The 16,488-nt window shown below is 48.7% G+C and overlaps 1 protein-coding gene across 1 annotated transcript in view; it reads right to left on the minus strand.

The window, feature by feature from the left end:
- Positions 1 to 214: 214 nt before the first annotated feature.
- PDLIM4 (PDZ and LIM domain 4) overlaps positions 215 to 16,488 on the minus strand; it is a 54,373-nt gene continuing 38,099 nt past the window's right edge. Inside the window, exons 4-7 of the mRNA XM_087754160.1 lie at positions 10,941 to 11,119; positions 8,392 to 8,549; positions 3,957 to 4,077; positions 215 to 2,992 (exon numbers count right to left, since the gene is read on the minus strand). Coding sequence (XP_087610286.1) covers positions 2,788 to 2,992; positions 3,957 to 4,077; positions 8,392 to 8,549; positions 10,941 to 11,119 — 663 coding nt within the window. The 3' untranslated portion in view covers positions 215 to 2,787. The remainder of the gene's footprint in view (positions 2,993 to 3,956; positions 4,078 to 8,391; positions 8,550 to 10,940; positions 11,120 to 16,488) is intronic.

Raw genomic sequence — 16,488 nt, forward strand, 5'->3', positions numbered from 1 at the left:
CCCAACACCCCCCCCCAAAACACAGACCAAACCTCAAACAAGGCTCTCGGTGCACAATGCTGTGAGAAGTGCAGCTCTCCATCTGAGATGCTTTTTAAAGTTTATCCCGTGTCCTCCTTATCCGGATGCCAAGGGACCCCCGCACGTATGGGTACTGCTGCGGGAGAGGCCCAGCCGGGGACCTGGCAAAGGCCAAGCTAAGTAATGTGAGACATAAACCTGACAATACAGTTTTATTTTGTATTTCATACAAACAGCACCCCCCCATATTTTACAGCGTTGAATACCGTTACCCAGTGACACGGGAGGCTCGCCTGCGGCAGCTCCTGCAAGCCCCATAACGTGAATGACGTGGCCTGAAGCCAGGGATCAATGTGCCCTTGGATGGGGTTGTGCAAAGAGAGTCCAGCTTTAGGCTCCTTGGGGGGATCAAATGAGTTGATTACTCCTAAGAAAGGGTAACACAAGACAACCATGTGGAAAAATTGATTTGTGGGAACTTGGTTTTAAATTAAAAGCCCCATGCCCAGTGCTCCCAGTGCTGTACTGGTGCAGCAGCCAGGGGCCACTGAGGAGGCCCTGCCAGCAGCCTGCTCACTTTGGTGTTCAAAACGAGGGCAATGAAGCAATTTATGAATTTCTAAGGTGCTCCCTGTGCCAGGGCTGTGGCATCCCCACAGGACACAACCACCACGCAGGTGGCTGAACACAGGACAAGAGCTGCAGAGTGAAGCACAGCCCCAGCTGGCAGTGACCATCTGCCATGGAAAATGGGAAAAGCCCCCCAGGGCCATTCGTGTCATGAGTCTTCCATTGCTCAGCCGAGCTGGATTCAGTCCTGGGTTTGGGTGAAGCCTGAACTTTCAAGCTATGGGCACCGAAGCCCGGCCCAGTGATGCGCCAGCTTCGTGGAGGAATTCAGAACAAATGTTTCTGACAGTGGCAAACTAACGAGCTCCAAGCAGAGGCCTGCAAATGAGGGGCAGTTACACCTCCCACCTGATTACTGTTAGTCTCCTCATCATTTGCAGTTGTCCCAAGTATTTCCCTTCAGATGGTCCAACCTACCAAGCAAGGCTATGCAAATACAAGAAAAACAAGGCTCACTGCTGTGATAAAATTTTTCACGTTTCTTGTACTTTAAGAATTAAAAATCCTGATGGCAGGAGGGGGAGGTGGACATTCTGCTGCTAGTAGGAACGCGCACAGCCAGCATCCCTCCGGCTGCGAGGTGGTACCCAGCTGGGATGCATGCTCGGGCAGCCCAGCCCTGCCGGACACAGGGCAGGAGCTGCTTACATCCCTATAAGACAGCACACGAAAAGGTCTAAATGTGGCCCTGTAACACCCTAAAATCCTTACTCCCTCTGGGGTGCAGAACCTGTGGGAAGAAATTGAATTCCCATCTGGGATAATGCTGCTGACCCTCCTCCAGTCCCAGATTTCTCAGACCCCTGTTATGGAGAGCCAGAAGGGGAAGGAGTGCTTTGGCCATCGCCCCATCTTTTATTTTCCTTTTCCACGGAAGGGAAGGGAGCACAGACATTTCTTTTTCTCCCCCATGTCCTCCCTCTCCCAAGATGAGGAGGAAGGAGGCTGTCGCAAAGCAGAAGTACCCCCGTGGTGCCAAACACACGGCTCCTACCACCACACACGGTGGCACCCAGCAGCTGGGTGACTAAACTCTCTTCTCTCCCCTCCAAACACTAACGTGAAAAAACCTATTTCTCCAACAGAGCAACATCCCAAGATCCTCAAAAACTTTTCCCTGTCAAAGTGGATGACGGACCTGGCTGAAAGCACAGCCTTGGGATACAGGTATAAATCTGAACCCTCTGCCTCTGGACTCGCGGCTGCTCCGGTTACCTCCTAAGTGCCTGGAGGGATTTTCACCACCTCCCCACTGCAAGGCAGACCCAGATGGCAGCAGTCTGGAGGTCTAGAAATAAAGGACTACAAAAATATAGCAAAACCTGGGGAAGAGTCAGAACGGCCAAAGCAAGGACAGCCGTGGGGCAGGAGCGCGGGAAGTGGGAATGGCTGAGGTGGGCTCCGTGCTATTTCAGTGTCCTCGGGTGATTAGATGACAGAGACCAACTGAACTAGGAGTGAAAGAAGGAAGAAAAAAGCCTTGTTGCACACTTAGTGTGGAGATATCTCGGGGAACTCGGATCGGTCCGTGTCAGCCGCAAACTGCAGTGCCCTGATCCAGGGAATTTCACAGCAATTACTGTTCTAAGAGACCGCCCTTCCTCCATACATCCGCTGGGATGGGGCTGAGCCGGCGACCCCGACCCACCGGAACCATGTCCCAGACTCCTCAGGGGGTCAGTTTTTAATCACCGGGGCAGCCGGAGGGCAGGAGATTAAGGTCAGGATATAGGAATCAGCTTCTTTTGTTAAAGTGCCTTGTTTTCTTTGAGCTTTTAAAAACATCTTCCTTGCTTTTTCAGAAGAGGGGGGCAAAAAAAAGGAATACTGGTTTTATATATGAAACAGAGTAGAGAATTAATCAATATTTACACAAGTCTTGGATAAGGTTATGGCACAGACTAATAACCCAACACAGCAACCCAAAAAGCAGAGTGTCAAAAAGAAGGGAAAAACCTGTTCATATGCTTTCAACACCACCCCCTGGAGATCCCAAGTGTAAACAGTTTTATCTAGGAAAAGGCATTTTAACTTGGGCTTTGGTAATCGGGGTTGATTACAGCCACATTGCGCAGCCGGCGGGGAGGACGTGGGTGGGCGCGCGGCCGCCCGACCTCTCCAGAGCACAGCCTGGGTTTAGACAAGTTCAACTTTAGCATTTGGATAAACAGCCACCACGTCATATCCCTCGGGGGGCTTAACCCTCTCCTTCGCGTGCGTCTCGCAGTACAGCTGCTCTTCGATGAAGAAATACCCTCTCTGCTTCAGGTTGAGACCACAGTCGTCGCACATGAAGCACTCGGGGTGGTAGAGCTTGTCCCGAGCTTTGACGATCGTGCCCCTGGTGAGAGACAGGGAGAGCTCGGGTGAGACGGAGGAACAATGAGCATAAACAGCTTTTCCTGCTGCCTCAAGTAAAACGGAGTAAGTGAAGGAAAGCGGCACGTAGGGGCACGCAAGGGTGTTATCGTGGGTTCCCATCCCAACACCTCAGCCCACCCAAAGCTGCCACCCTGCTCCAGGCGCGGCTCCACCACATTTCTGTGGGAAGGGATGCTCCATTCCCATTTGTCTGCACCCCCGGCGGCACCGCTCCACAGCTCCATGCAAAGCGGAGCCTTAAATATCTACGCTCAGCCTGGATCTGACCATGGGGAACTGGCATCCTCCAAGCGCCGCTGGCAGGGCTGGGGCTGTGCTCACGCAGGCACCAGGGGCTTTTGGAGCAGAGTCCCTCAGCTCACAGCACCAGCAAGAATGTGGCTATAGCCATTTGCAGAGCAGACTCTCAGCCAGCAAATCTGGCTCGAGCAGGACATAAATTACAACAGAACATAAATTACAATATGATGAAGCAGAAAACACCTATATTCTCTGAAATCAGACCCAACATGCGTCCATTGGAGAGTAACTCTTAAACAAACAAACAAAAATAATCCGCAGACCTCTCCTACTTGACCCTTGAAGCGTTCCTCCCTCCATAAGGCAGTGAAAGAGCGCCAGCACTGTCAGCGCTATTCATAGTCCCCGGGCAGTTACTATGGTAAGCAGGGCAGAAACCATCCCATGAATCATCCCTGTTTTGCTGCAAGATTCCCTTAAAAGGGGCAATCCAAACTGTATTCCTCAATTCCAGGTTTATATACGGTTAGCAAAAACCAGAAAGGGATTCAAGGTATTCAGCTACAAATGCAAGGTATTCTGCTGTAAGTGCTAAGCCGCATGTCTGGCAGGACCCGACCCAGCCACGTCCCTGCGTCACCGTCCCCACCAAACCGGAGGCTCCGGTGAGATGCGACACTTACACGATCCCGTTCCCGCAGCGGGTGCACTCGGGGAGCATCTGCAGCCCAGACATGGCACCGCCAAGCTTTGACACTGGGGACTTGATGTTTCGGGGGTTGCTCAGTTTGTCAAGTTTTTCACCTGCCAAGAATTTTAAACAGACACAGACTGAAAACTTATCCTCTCAAGGCTTCCCCCCACCTTTTTTTTTTTTTTTTTTTTTTTTTCTTCTTCTTTACGGAGTCAGATGAGCCTCTGCCTGTCACAACAAAACCTGCAACTTGCTTACAAGGAAGTAAAAAGCAAAACAGTGAGACCAATTATCTCAAAAGTCACACAGCATTCAGGTTTGCAGATGACTGCAGGACACTGTGCTGACCCTCTGCTCATCCTAACGAAGCATGGATGGTAGCAGAAGCCTTTGGCTGCATCGGCAGATGATCTATCCAGGTACTGTGATAGCACCAACTCAGCACATATACCTTGTCAAAAGGCAAAGCAGCCTTAGTCTAGAGATGAGAGATTAATTTGGCTACAATACTATTTAGTGAGTTAAGAAAGATAAATAGCAAAAATCTCAGAAAAGCCCCAGAAAGAAGAGATTCTATCACACCAACGCTTCAGGTGCATTTGGTAGATCCACCATCAGGCAAGGAGACAAAGATGAAAGCCTTGTGGAGGCTAGGCAAATTAAAACAAACAATAATAGAACTACATGCATTTTTCTTCCTAGAACACTCATTTAATCTCAAATAATCTAAATTAATCTAAAATAAAACATTGTGAGAGAAGAGGAGGTCTGCTGGGGGACCAAGCCCCCTTTCGTAAAGGTCCAATGATGAGAAAGGAAGCAATGGAAATTTTGTGCATATGAACATCATGGCAAAGTTTCCAGTGTTGCAGCCTACCGATCATCTATCATCTGCCCTCGCACTTCGGACAGTACAGACACACTTGTTGCCAACCACTGGGACACTTGAAAGCTTCCAGTATTCACTGCATGGTTTTTCAGGGCTCACAACTGACTGGTCTTTTGGGTATTTATTGATCTGTGGCTCCTCTGTGATGGCCTGAGGTTACAGAAAGGAAAAGCTCATGAAGAAGGACAACGTATTTTATTCCATCAGATGACACAGTTCGGAAAAGAAGCAGAGGAGCTCTTGGATGAACAAGCCATTCTTCAGCGTTCAGGCTTCTGATGCTCCCTGAGCTTCGAGGGTATTTCAGCCCATGGTCAATTTTGAACGTGTGCTTAAAGCCCATGATGCCCAGGAGGTCTCAGCAGGGGCCCAGGCACTTTCTGACCCAGGTGTCTGTACGCACTGCGCCAGTTTTGGAAACTTCCACTTGAATCTTGCTCTCAAGTGCCCACCGCAGCTCCAGGAACATCTCTGCATTTCCTAAAGTGAAGTTACTACCTGGCAGCGGTGCATCATCGCTGGTGGTCGCTCACTGATCCCATGCAGGTTCACGTGGTACGTTTTGAAATGCATTGCTCGGCAGAGCTTCCTTCCACGGAGAGACTCCTGCTCCTCCATCCTGTGTGTCTCAGGAGCGCCCGTGGTCCTGGGCTCAGCTGGGGAGGAGGGAGCATGCCCGACCCTATTTCCCCAGGGATGTGCAGGCACCCTCACACAGCAGACCTTGTCTCCAGCCATGGCTCCGATCCAGAGTCCAACACTGCCAATGGTCCCAGCTAAGCAAGTAAAACCAAAACAACTGATTTCCCACCAAATCCCACTTTCCCAAGATAGACTGTAATATTCAGAGATGCTGAGAGCCTTGGTACATGCAAGACTGCTTGCTGAGGAGCGGACTGGGGCTGCTCCACCCCAGGAGTCCTCCGAGTGCTCGGTTGGCTCCGGCCAAGCTCGCCTGTTGAGTCCTTCCGCTGCCTTGCTGGGAACAAACCAAAACAACCGCTCAAGCTGTTGGCTTCCCCCAGCGTGAGATACGGCGTGCTTGGACTAGACACACTCATCTGCCAACATTTAACAGTTAAGCTGTCATTGTCTTTCAGACAGAGCTCTTGGATAAGCTGCTTAAAAGACAGCAGGGGGGAGGAAAAAAAAAAAAAGAAAAAAGATTTTATAGCAAAACAAGCCCTGCAGAGAGGGCTGCTTCCCATCTTCCCAAACGATGGATCATTTCCTTCTATTTACCAGCCCACAGTCTCATCGTAATTTATGGTCCTCAGCAAGGCAGTGAGATGCTTTAACTCCACAATCTTAACCATCGCCTTCCCTGTTTGTGGCTGCAGTGCTCATCCTTCCCATGCCAAGGGTGCCTATGGAGACGACTGCTGCGATTCCTCCAGCCTCCGCCACATCCTCAGCATGAAACATGGCTCCTCAGAGGTGCGGGATGGAGCTGGCAATGCTGAAGAAAATACGCCTTCCAGTAGAAACACCTTCCATAAAAAAACAGGTCATTGCCTGAGAGACCCAGCTCCTCAGGAGAGAAGATCTTGACTTTAAAAGGACAACATACAGCAGGCTTGGGCAAAAACGTGTAATTTTAGGCTTAAGGAAAAAGGAGCAGGGGTGGAAGCTGTAAAACAACCCAGCAGGAACACTCACAGGAATTTCAACTGTGCTGAAACATCACAGAGCTTTATGCCAGGAGAGATGCTTTTCACTTAATTTCTCATCCCTTATGAAATAAACACGATATGAAATAAACACGTTACGATAGCATCGTAACGACCGAGGCATGAGCAAGACTGTGCCTGCAGCCAGTTGTACATCCCCGCTGCACAGCCAAGAGGGAAAGGGTCAGTGGCAGAGGGCCGGGAGGTGACCTCTCCAGCCTGCCGCCGCGCTGGCTGGTACCCATCAGCAGCGCCTCAGCCCCAGGCTCCAAACACACGGTGCTGCATCAGTGATGGGCTGGCGCCGAGACGCTGCCGGGGTGAGCAGAGGTCCAGGACTGGCTGGGACAGTCCCCGGGTCTGGGGACTGTCCTGGCACCTCTTTGTTTTCCCCTTCCCCCAGCCCACACCCTTTTCTTTCTCCCTTTCTCCCAAAGGGCAGCGCTGGGTTTCTGCCACCCCAGGGCCATGGGATGCACGGGGAGGGAGCAGCAAACTAGAACAGCTTCAGTTTTGTTCCCTTTCCCTGGCACAGAGGAGGGAGGAGGAATGGCAGCAGCATTATTAATTGGGATTAACACAAGTGCTTCCTATTTGCTTCTTCCTAATGAGGAGACCTGGGGGTGCAGCAGACACCTTGCTGGGAAGCCGCTTGTGCTTGCTCTCGGTGAAGGACCTGAAGGTACATCTGGAACTTGTAATTAACATCGTTTTTCCTGCCAGCCTAGGAGGGGCCGTAATACTTACACCCAGTACTTCCAAGGCTGATCCCATCTCATGCTTTGTAGACATGCCTAAGTACTACTGAGAAAACTAAAATTGATGCGCAGAAGTTACCTGAGACCGTGCTTCTTGTGAAGCAAGAAGCAATATCCTTCTAGTCAAAGAATATTGTTCTCCATCATTTTATATACACAGAAACTGAAGTGCAACAGCCTGACTCGCTACCTCTCGCAGCTTCGTAATGAGATTTGCAGTAGTTGGTATTTTCCCATAAAGTCTAAGTTCCTGGATTCACATGATCAGAGTATGAGGCTCTTGGAAGGAAGCAGAAAGAAGAGTCTTGCCCTAATGATTGTAAAGCAAAGCCTGAAAGTTTGAACATAAAAGCCCCAATGGACTTAAGGTTGGAAGGCAAATAAAAAGAAGCTGACATGTATAGTTTGGGGATCTTATTATTTAATGCTCGGATTTGGCTCCTGCCCACATTAACGACGCAGGCAGGAAGCTGCGACAGACCTGAGAAGTGAGCCAAGAGCTCCTGATCTCTATCCCGGCGCTGCTGAGGACCATCCCACGTCCTTATGCAAATGCCATTTACTCAAACAGGCCTACAGTTCTCCACCGGTGATCTTACACAACCGCTTTAGGCCATTACATTTCATAAACCACCTCAGGAAAACAGCTGCCATGCAGAAGCTGTTTGCAAATCCAACTTTCACACGATGCTCAAGTCGGCCACAAAATTTGTTAAGCCCCCAGGTGCTGGCCTGAGCATCTGAAACCCTGATTAGAAACCTGCCATCCGGGTGTTCCCCCCACAGGGTGCTCGGACCCTCCCACGTTGAGCTGAGCTGCCTCGGCACCGAGGCGATGTGCAGTAAAATGACAGAGCGGAGGAGTTTGCAAACCCACCCCATCAGCTCTTGCAGACGGGTCCTTTAGAGGCTTTTCAAGCTTCTGGACCTCAGTAAGGGAAGGAGAAGGAGGTTAAGCCTGCAACAGCAACTTGGTGTGGGGCCATGGGACGGGGTGCAGAGGATCAAATGATAGTTCAAGCCCCACAGCAGTGCAGTGCCGCAGCCACGGTCGTGGGGAGGTGTAGGGGACTTGTTGGGACACGCTATGGGTGCCAGCCTCCCTACCGTTCTCGCCAGCCTCCAACATGCCCTGCAAGTATCGGAAGGATCCGGACTGCTTAGGCTCCGAAACAGGCTTTTCGTAATCCTGAAGCATCTTGTAGACATCTGACTCCACATCAATCCCATTTCTGTTCCGTGGAAGAGACTTCAAGGGGTCGAGGCTGTTTTAAAGAAAAGGAAGAAAGCCTCATGTCAAATATAAACAGCAATTGTCAGCTCATCTGGGAGGTACTGAAACCTCCACATTCCCACAGATTCAATTAAACACTTCTCTGTTCCCATGCATTGCCCTGCCTGGAGGTACGCCTGTCCCAGGAACAGCCACTGAACCAGGGAAGTTAAACTCATTCCCTGTTCAGCTCCGATTGAGCAACACAGCCAGGGCTGGCCCAGTTACCACATGCCTTCAGGAAAGAGGGCAGCTGCTTACAAGCACTGTAAATCGCTCTGCCACACATGGAATTTATTGAAAAAAGTGGGTAAAACAATGCATTTCATTAATTATGTAGGGCCAGGGAATCCACCCACCCCCCATACCACTGTTAGGGCATCTGGCACAGGGCGAGCGTGTGCTGCCGCCAGGCACAGGCATGGCAGCAAATCCCCTTACCATCCACAAGCGCCTCTTTTGAAGTTAATGTTTCTGTAGGTGACTGCATTAAAAGATCCATTTGCCAGACACAGCCCACAGCTTAAATGAGAAAACCACCCCACCGGGCTGCACAGCACCGAGGACGGGACACGAGAGCAGCCCCGTAACTCCCCCCCAGCCATGCGCTGACCTTCAGCATCCAGACCTGAAGCTGCTCCTTGTCTGTATGCAGCATGATTGGGGTACAAGAGACAACAAATAGTAATTTAAACCATTATTCCAGTTCATTCGATACATGAAAACACGAAAAGCATAGTTTGGAATCAAAAATATTTCGGGTACATGTTTAAGTGTCCTGCTGAGTAGAGGCGAATTCAAGTGCTGTTGCGTTTCGCTGAGGCCCCACAGCACAGCTTCGTGGGAAGGGGCTCCTTTTCCTTTTTAAGGAGAAGGTCATCAAGGTCATTATAAAACCAGTAAAAATAGCAAGAGCCCTGAACCTCATCAGACAGCTTAACACATTTGAGCCATCATCTGACTCATTTTCTCCACCAGCATTACATTCATGCCCACTCAAAAAAAAAAAAAAAAAGTAAGAAATAAAATTCACTTTCAAACAAAGAAAAAAAACAAATAAAATTCACTTTCCAAGAAAAGCCAAAGCTCTGTTTTCTGGGAGCGACCCACCAGCTTCTCCCGTGGTTCTGCCAGCCGCAGCCTCTCGAGACAAGGGGCAGAAGTGCTGCTGCCAGGGCCCAGGGCTGCCGAGGCAGCTGAGGACCCATCCCCGTGACTCCCGGCCAGCCCGCACCCTCCCCGGGTGCCCCGAGTCCCTATCTGCCCTGCTACAGCCCTCTCGTACATCAATTCACACATTTTCAATTAAAAAAAAGGCAGGTTTTGACCAGTTCAGCCTGAGCAAGCACAAATTCAAAGAGAATGCACTTCTGACCCAATTCTACTCAAACACCCAAGCTAATCTTCTGGCTTTTGGCTCGCATGCAGATAACATCAGATTTTGTTCTCTGTATTTTTTGTGTGGTTCTCTTCTTTCCAACTTCATTAACTTTCCTGGAGCAGCACAGGGAATAAGCTGGCTCGCAGCGTCACTGAAATATGAATTCATGCAGGCGCATAGTTGCCGAGCTGAAAAGAAACTCTTTGCTCTTTGTATATGATACAGACATTACTTTCTTGCAGAATATTTTGCCAGTCTGGAGGAGCATAAATCAGCAGCAGCATAAGCCATGCGAAAGCATCGCAGCCTACAACCTGGCCTGTCTCAAAGTCCGAGTTATCCACCCAAACTGTTCTTGGCTACACAAAAGCTTTTTCTTTCCTACGGGCATTATTTATTTCCCAGCCTCCCAGACAGCTGCATTGAGCACATCTTACATTTATAAACATCCCAAGTTTGCTGGGGTTAATTTTCTCTGCAGAAACCTCCAGTTCCCAAGGCCAAGTGTTTGCTCTGGGGTCTGTGGAAGTGTGACCCCACTCCTAAGAGGACGAACCCCTTCCATCCTGCCTTGAATATATATTTTGAAAAACCAGGACAGTAATGTCTGTGACACTCCCTGCCATTAATCCCAGCCTGGGGACTGGATCTGATGCCGCTAATCTACCTACCCCCATCGGCAATAGAAGGGTCTTATGTGGATCTGGAAAACCAGCACCTCTGCTCATCTCAGAGGTAAACAGTTGAACATTGCTTCAGCATCACAAGCTTAAATTCAGTGTTGCAATTGCTACATACATACACGTGGCCATTTTGTTCAGAACTTGGCATCTCCAAAACCTTTTTTTTCTTTTCCTCCCACCTACCCTCGATTAGCGGAGCAGGAGCTGAACCTGGCATCTCTGGAGCTCCAGGAGCACCACAGCCTCAACGCACACACCTGAAACCGAGTTCGCATAAACAGCAGCAGGACCCAGAGCGTGAGCCATGCTCTCGTCCTACCTCTGGGCAGGAGCGATGTGGAGCCCGCTCAGCTGGCCCGGCAGAGCCCCCTCAGAGCCGCTGTTAGCGTAGAGCCGGGTTGGGTGGTGGTGCTGCACGTTCAGCATCTGCTTGTTGTCCATGGGGTTGCCACCAGCCCCGTGGGGCATCGGTCTCCTGCTCTGGGCAGGCCCGTTGTCCTGGAAGAGAAAAAAAAGCAGAAAAAAACCTGTGAGATTTATAGTTCTTAGTATGATATACACGGAGAGACTGCGTTGGGACGTGCAGTTTGCAGTAATAATATTTTATATGCACTGTGGAAAATGGAGATATGCAGCAGGAAAAGGAAAACTCAGACTCAACCTGCAGTTAAATCTTGCTGAATCTGTGCAGCTTTTCTTGGTCTCCGACCAAATGAACTTGCCTGTTTCTCAATGGTGAGCCACTGCCAAGTATTCTGCACTTATTCTCCTGTAAAAGCATATTTGTTATTTCCGCAAAAGAAAGGCTGCGAGTCTGCTTCTCATTTCGCGTGACATCACTCCAAGAGCACTTATCGCTGTCCTGACTTTGGGGCAATCACTCCTGATTTACATTAGCAAACCACGATAAAACCCAAGCTCTGCAGCTACCTGCACAGGTTGGGCAAGACCTGAAGCCAAGGGGCCAATCCTGGTATTTTCACTTACTTGCAACTACGCTTGTCTACAAAAATCTGTGTCCGTTTTTGGGAGGTTTTCTCCCAAATTAAGATCAGTCATTAGCAGTGTCAGAAACACATTGGTCAAGGGTTTAGCTCGGTATTCATATTTTCATTGGCTTTTTAATTCCCAAAGCAAACTATGGAAATCTTTTTGTCGTATGACCTCAAGTCAGGAACTCAGATGCCATTAAAATGCAAGTTTTCCATATTATTTTACCTACATAAAACATTACCTATGTGTTTTTCCAAAGCTTTGTTAGTCAGCCCCGCACACACCCATAAATCCAACAGTACCTACCTGAGCCAGGCTTCACCCGCTAACGCTCAGCCTGGGGAGCGCCCAGCAGCCCCTTCCCCAGAGAGGGGCAAATTCCAGCTATCGGGAAAAGCAGCAGAAAGCCAGACACAGCCTAAGGACATGCGCTGGCTGCTGCTCTTTCCAGCCATACGAGTCAGAAACATGCCCGTACTGATGGAAGAAAGAGATGCTTGTATAAGAGGTTGTAATCTGTTTAATCTGGTTTAATCTGTTTCAGGGCAGATCCCCAGCGATGCTGCCTTGCACTAGTTTTTCAGTAGACTGAAGCTGATGCAAAACCAAACAGAAAAAGAAAACACCGTCCTGTGAACAAATAACAAGGCGCAGATTGCAGGGCTCTAATACAAAGCTTACTTTTGACTAAAATAATCCAATAAATACTAATTGGAAACAAATGTCTACCACTGGTGCATAGCAGAAAACATTGGTGCTCCCAAGCCTTGTAAAAATGAACACCTAAGAGAAATAAAAACCAGATCCTGCTAGAAAAACATCTTGAAAGTCCAATCTTTCAGTTCTTCCTAAGGCAAAACTCCCATTGATAAAGCCCGGGCTTAACCAAGAACTACGAGATGGTGCCTTTGAGTTTTTTTTCTGCCACCAGCTGAAAAACTGCAGACTCCGGCAAGCTCCCGGCACTTCCACCGCCCCGAAAGCCCTGACAGCCACCCTGAGCCCTCTCGGCACTGCTCCTTCCACACCGTGCATGCACACACACGTGGGGAAAACTGCTTCCAACCTAATAACTTCAAATTATCTATTAAAAAAGGAATTTTGCTGCCAGGAATAATGTACTTTTAACTGTTCCCCAATTTATGTTCTTTAAAAAAAAATTAAAACCAGGCTATGGGTTTCCAATTCCCAGATTTACATTATGATTTCAAGGGAAATAAAGAAAACACTTTCAACCGTGACACCAAGAGGAAAAGACGGATCATAAACATTTCGGGGAGAAAAAAGCAATGGCCCATGCTGCCTGGCAGGCCAGAGTTATGCTTTGAAAAAGCCATTATTGTTAATTATCTGTGCATCGGGGCCCAGATGTGCACTCGGTCTGAGAGAATGGGCAGCTGGAGCCTCTGCCTGCGGAGAAGAGGGCAGGGTCCTCTGCTCTTCTCTCCTCTGGCCTCACAGGCTCCTCCATGCCAGGGACACCCAGACCCTTCGCTGGGGAGCACAGGGCTGCCAGCTATTTCTGGAATGAAAACCTCCTCCATCCAAGGGCCTAGAGACCATAATCTCCATGGACTTGCTTTAATCCGAGGTAGTTTGTAAAGCGTTGGCCATTCATTCCTGTTAAGATCAACAATTTGTACATCAAGAGCGAACATTGCTCTAAAGCTAAAACTTATTGCTTGGGCATTCTCCAAAAGGCATGAAAGCCCGATGATGGAAATGGGGCATTGCAGAGCCCTCCCTGCACCGTCGAGGTGCTCGGCATCCCCGGTCGCCACCGGCGGCCTGTCCCTGCGGGAGGATGATGCTCATGGTGGTGGCAGCTCACCCTTACGTCTGCTCAGCCGTGTTACAAAGCCACAGGTGACCCAGCAGCATCCACAGGGATCAACAGGCTCCTACTGACGGACACCAGAGCACTCCTGCCACCCCAACATCTACCAGACCAAGACCACGGAGATGAAGCAATAGATGTCCCTCAGCCTTTTCCACCAAGTTCTTTGCAGGCTTTGGAGAGCTGTGCTTCATGTCAAGGGCAGCTAATGGCTTTGTGGGAAACGCACAGAAAGCATTTACCCCTCTGAGAGCACACCAGTCTTTGCCTTCCTTGTCGCTCTCAGTTTCTCTGCTGCACAACTTTCCTGTTGCACAAAAAGCTGTTCCCAGGACTGAGCTCAGTCTCCTTTTTCTCATCTCAAAGGCTGTTTCAGTGTTTTCCCATGAGACCTCTGCAAGGCTTCGCATTGTGGAAAACACTCATACATTCGTTCTCAGAAACCTAGAACCAGATGGATTTCTTTCCAGTTCTCAAATTCAAGATCAGAAAAAATTTCCCCCCTTCGGGACCTAATTTGCTTTTCTCTGCTGGCTTTTTTTCCCTGCTTTTTATGGCCTCTCTTAAATTAAGAGGGTTTGCAAACCCTTCCTAGGAGCTGGCCTGAGAAGTTTCACCGAGGAGAACTCTTTTAGCCTACGAAACAGAACGCTGCAATTTGTTTTCTCACGCTTGCCTTCTAGGACCATCAATTACAAAGCGTAACCAACCTCCTGACACGCAGCATTTGCAGCTCCTGGAGCCCAGGCCTCCCCGCTCCTGGCAAACATGATTCACACAGCTGTCCCACACCAGATAAACATGAGGCAGAGCTAGAAAGGAGCTGTTTGAAGACCCAGGCCCAGGGAGCAGGTGGAGTTTGGGGTGGTTTTGTGTGTGGTCGCCGTACCGATGCAGCACGATGTGCAGTGAGTGCCCTCGACCAGTGCCGAGCCAGACCGACCTTCTTTGTCACCACCTTGCTGGAGACCCCCAGCCTGTCCCTTCCCACTGGGGGAAGGAATGAGCAGAGGAAAAGGGATTATTTGGAGGGGAATGAGCCACGGCAAACAAAAAAAGACAACCTGCAGCAAGCACCTGCCTTGGCCACCCCTTGCACAACCTCATCAAACCACCTCCTCCTCCTCAAGATGCATTTATCAATGTTGCATGAACACAGCCTGTGCATTATCACATACAGGTAAGGGCTGCCCTTATAAATACAATATATATATCCCGAGGAACTGTTTCCAGCAGAAGGAAAACGCGACACAGCGTATGGGAATGTTTCTCTTGGCAGGAGGCGCAGGAAGCCGGGGCAGTCGTGCATACATAGCTGTGGTAGGAGCAGCGCTGGCAGCAAGCAGTGCCTCACCCCGCACTGCCGTAGGGATATAAAGTGCCCATCAGGCACTTTGGGTTGGCTATTGTGCCTGAGATACTGCATTTCTTTCCACTGCCCCTCGGACACCAACAGCCAGATGCCACTTACTTGCACTGAGCGGTACCTCACTCTATACAGAGTCTCAAGCACGTTCTTGGTGGCCATCATTTATTAAGACAGGAGAAAAAAAGAGAAATTTAGCTGGTTTTCGGATGCCTGACTCTTGTCCCCACCACACAATGCAGCATAGAGAGCACAAAAGGAACAATTTTCCTTTTATATTTAAGTCAAGGATGCTGAATGACAGGTTGCTTGGATTTAATCCTGGGAATTCCTCCAAGAGCCAGAAAGTGGGAAAGCTTTTTTCCTTCCTTCTTCTAAAAACACTAATTCAATTTCTAGCAAGTCCCTCTGTTCCATGCCTGCTTATTAGCAAATCTCTTTTCCCCTACATCAGCTGAAGGTATTTTGTTTAGCTACAGCATGATGCCTGGACACAGCCAGCAGAGCAATGAGCACAATCAGCAAAGTCATGAAGCTCAAATGCTTTTCACAGGACATGTTGTTTCCAATTTCAGGAAACATACAGGGGAGCATTAAAAGAAGCAAGTTGAAGATTTCAACAGCAATACAAATATACTCTGTGGCTTCACCGCGCAAAGCTAACACGTACTCTAGGTAACGGATAAGAAGATGGGCTTTGCCTGCTCATTACAGTCGTGCCCCTGACTCCGCTGGAGCAGCTGAATTGAGGCATTTTCATCCCTCAGGATTTTTAGTCAAACCTGTAATAGGACAGAAGACTCCAAAATTAAACACTTCTATCAAGCTAATCACTGCTGAAGTAAGTGTTCCCATAAGCAGGAAAACATGCAGCCAACCAGGATTTTTCAAAAGGTTTGAAAATCAGTCTCAGTCCCTATCTCTTTTGGAGAGAGTTTATCATATTTTGAAACCACCTTTTGCAGTCAACAAAAAGCATAAATCTCTTCAGATTTTTAAAATACATCAAGGCAAGCACACATTTTCATCTGTCTGCTTAACAGGAGTAACGTTGGGATCTAAAGCTGGGAAGAGTTTAACTCATGGATTTACACCTAAGCCCGTCTCTTGGCATGCAGAAGTCCCCCGTGCTCACCGCCTCGGCCGCTCTTAGTACCAGCCGCCCGCAGCCACGCTCTTCAGGGCTGCCTTTTGCAGAGCTGCAGGAGTTAACCACCCTTCGCACTCAGAGGATATACTATACCAGACACGATTTCTTAAGAGTTTTGGGAACTCGCATTTGTATTCTGATATGCTTTGGTAAAACACATCCAACCTTACTTTCCTAAAGTTCGACCATTTTGCTGCCTCAAGTTCTTATTCTTAAGAAGGGAAAAAAAAAAAAACAAACAAACAATTTTTGCTTTTTATATTTTACAAAATGCCCTATTTGTATGTAAAAAAGTCTGGAAGGACAAATACAAGTCTTTACCTCTAGAGACAAGAGGCTTTAGACAGAGCTTCAGAGAACATCAGACTTCATGTTCTGCTCCATAGCATTTAAAGTTCATCCACTTCAGTGTTTTAAATTAGAACCTAAAAAGGCCAGAAGTGCAAACAGAATAATCTCATTTTCCATACTATCAGACAGAGATTAAAACTGAAGATTGCAATTTGAGAGGTCAACGTTGG

This window comes from Nipponia nippon, unplaced genomic scaffold (assembly GCF_047370975.1).
Source record: "Nipponia nippon isolate SJK-2023a ecotype South Korea unplaced genomic scaffold, ASM4737097v1 scaffold_17, whole genome shotgun sequence".
NCBI lineage: Eukaryota > Metazoa > Chordata > Aves > Pelecaniformes > Threskiornithidae > Nipponia > Nipponia nippon.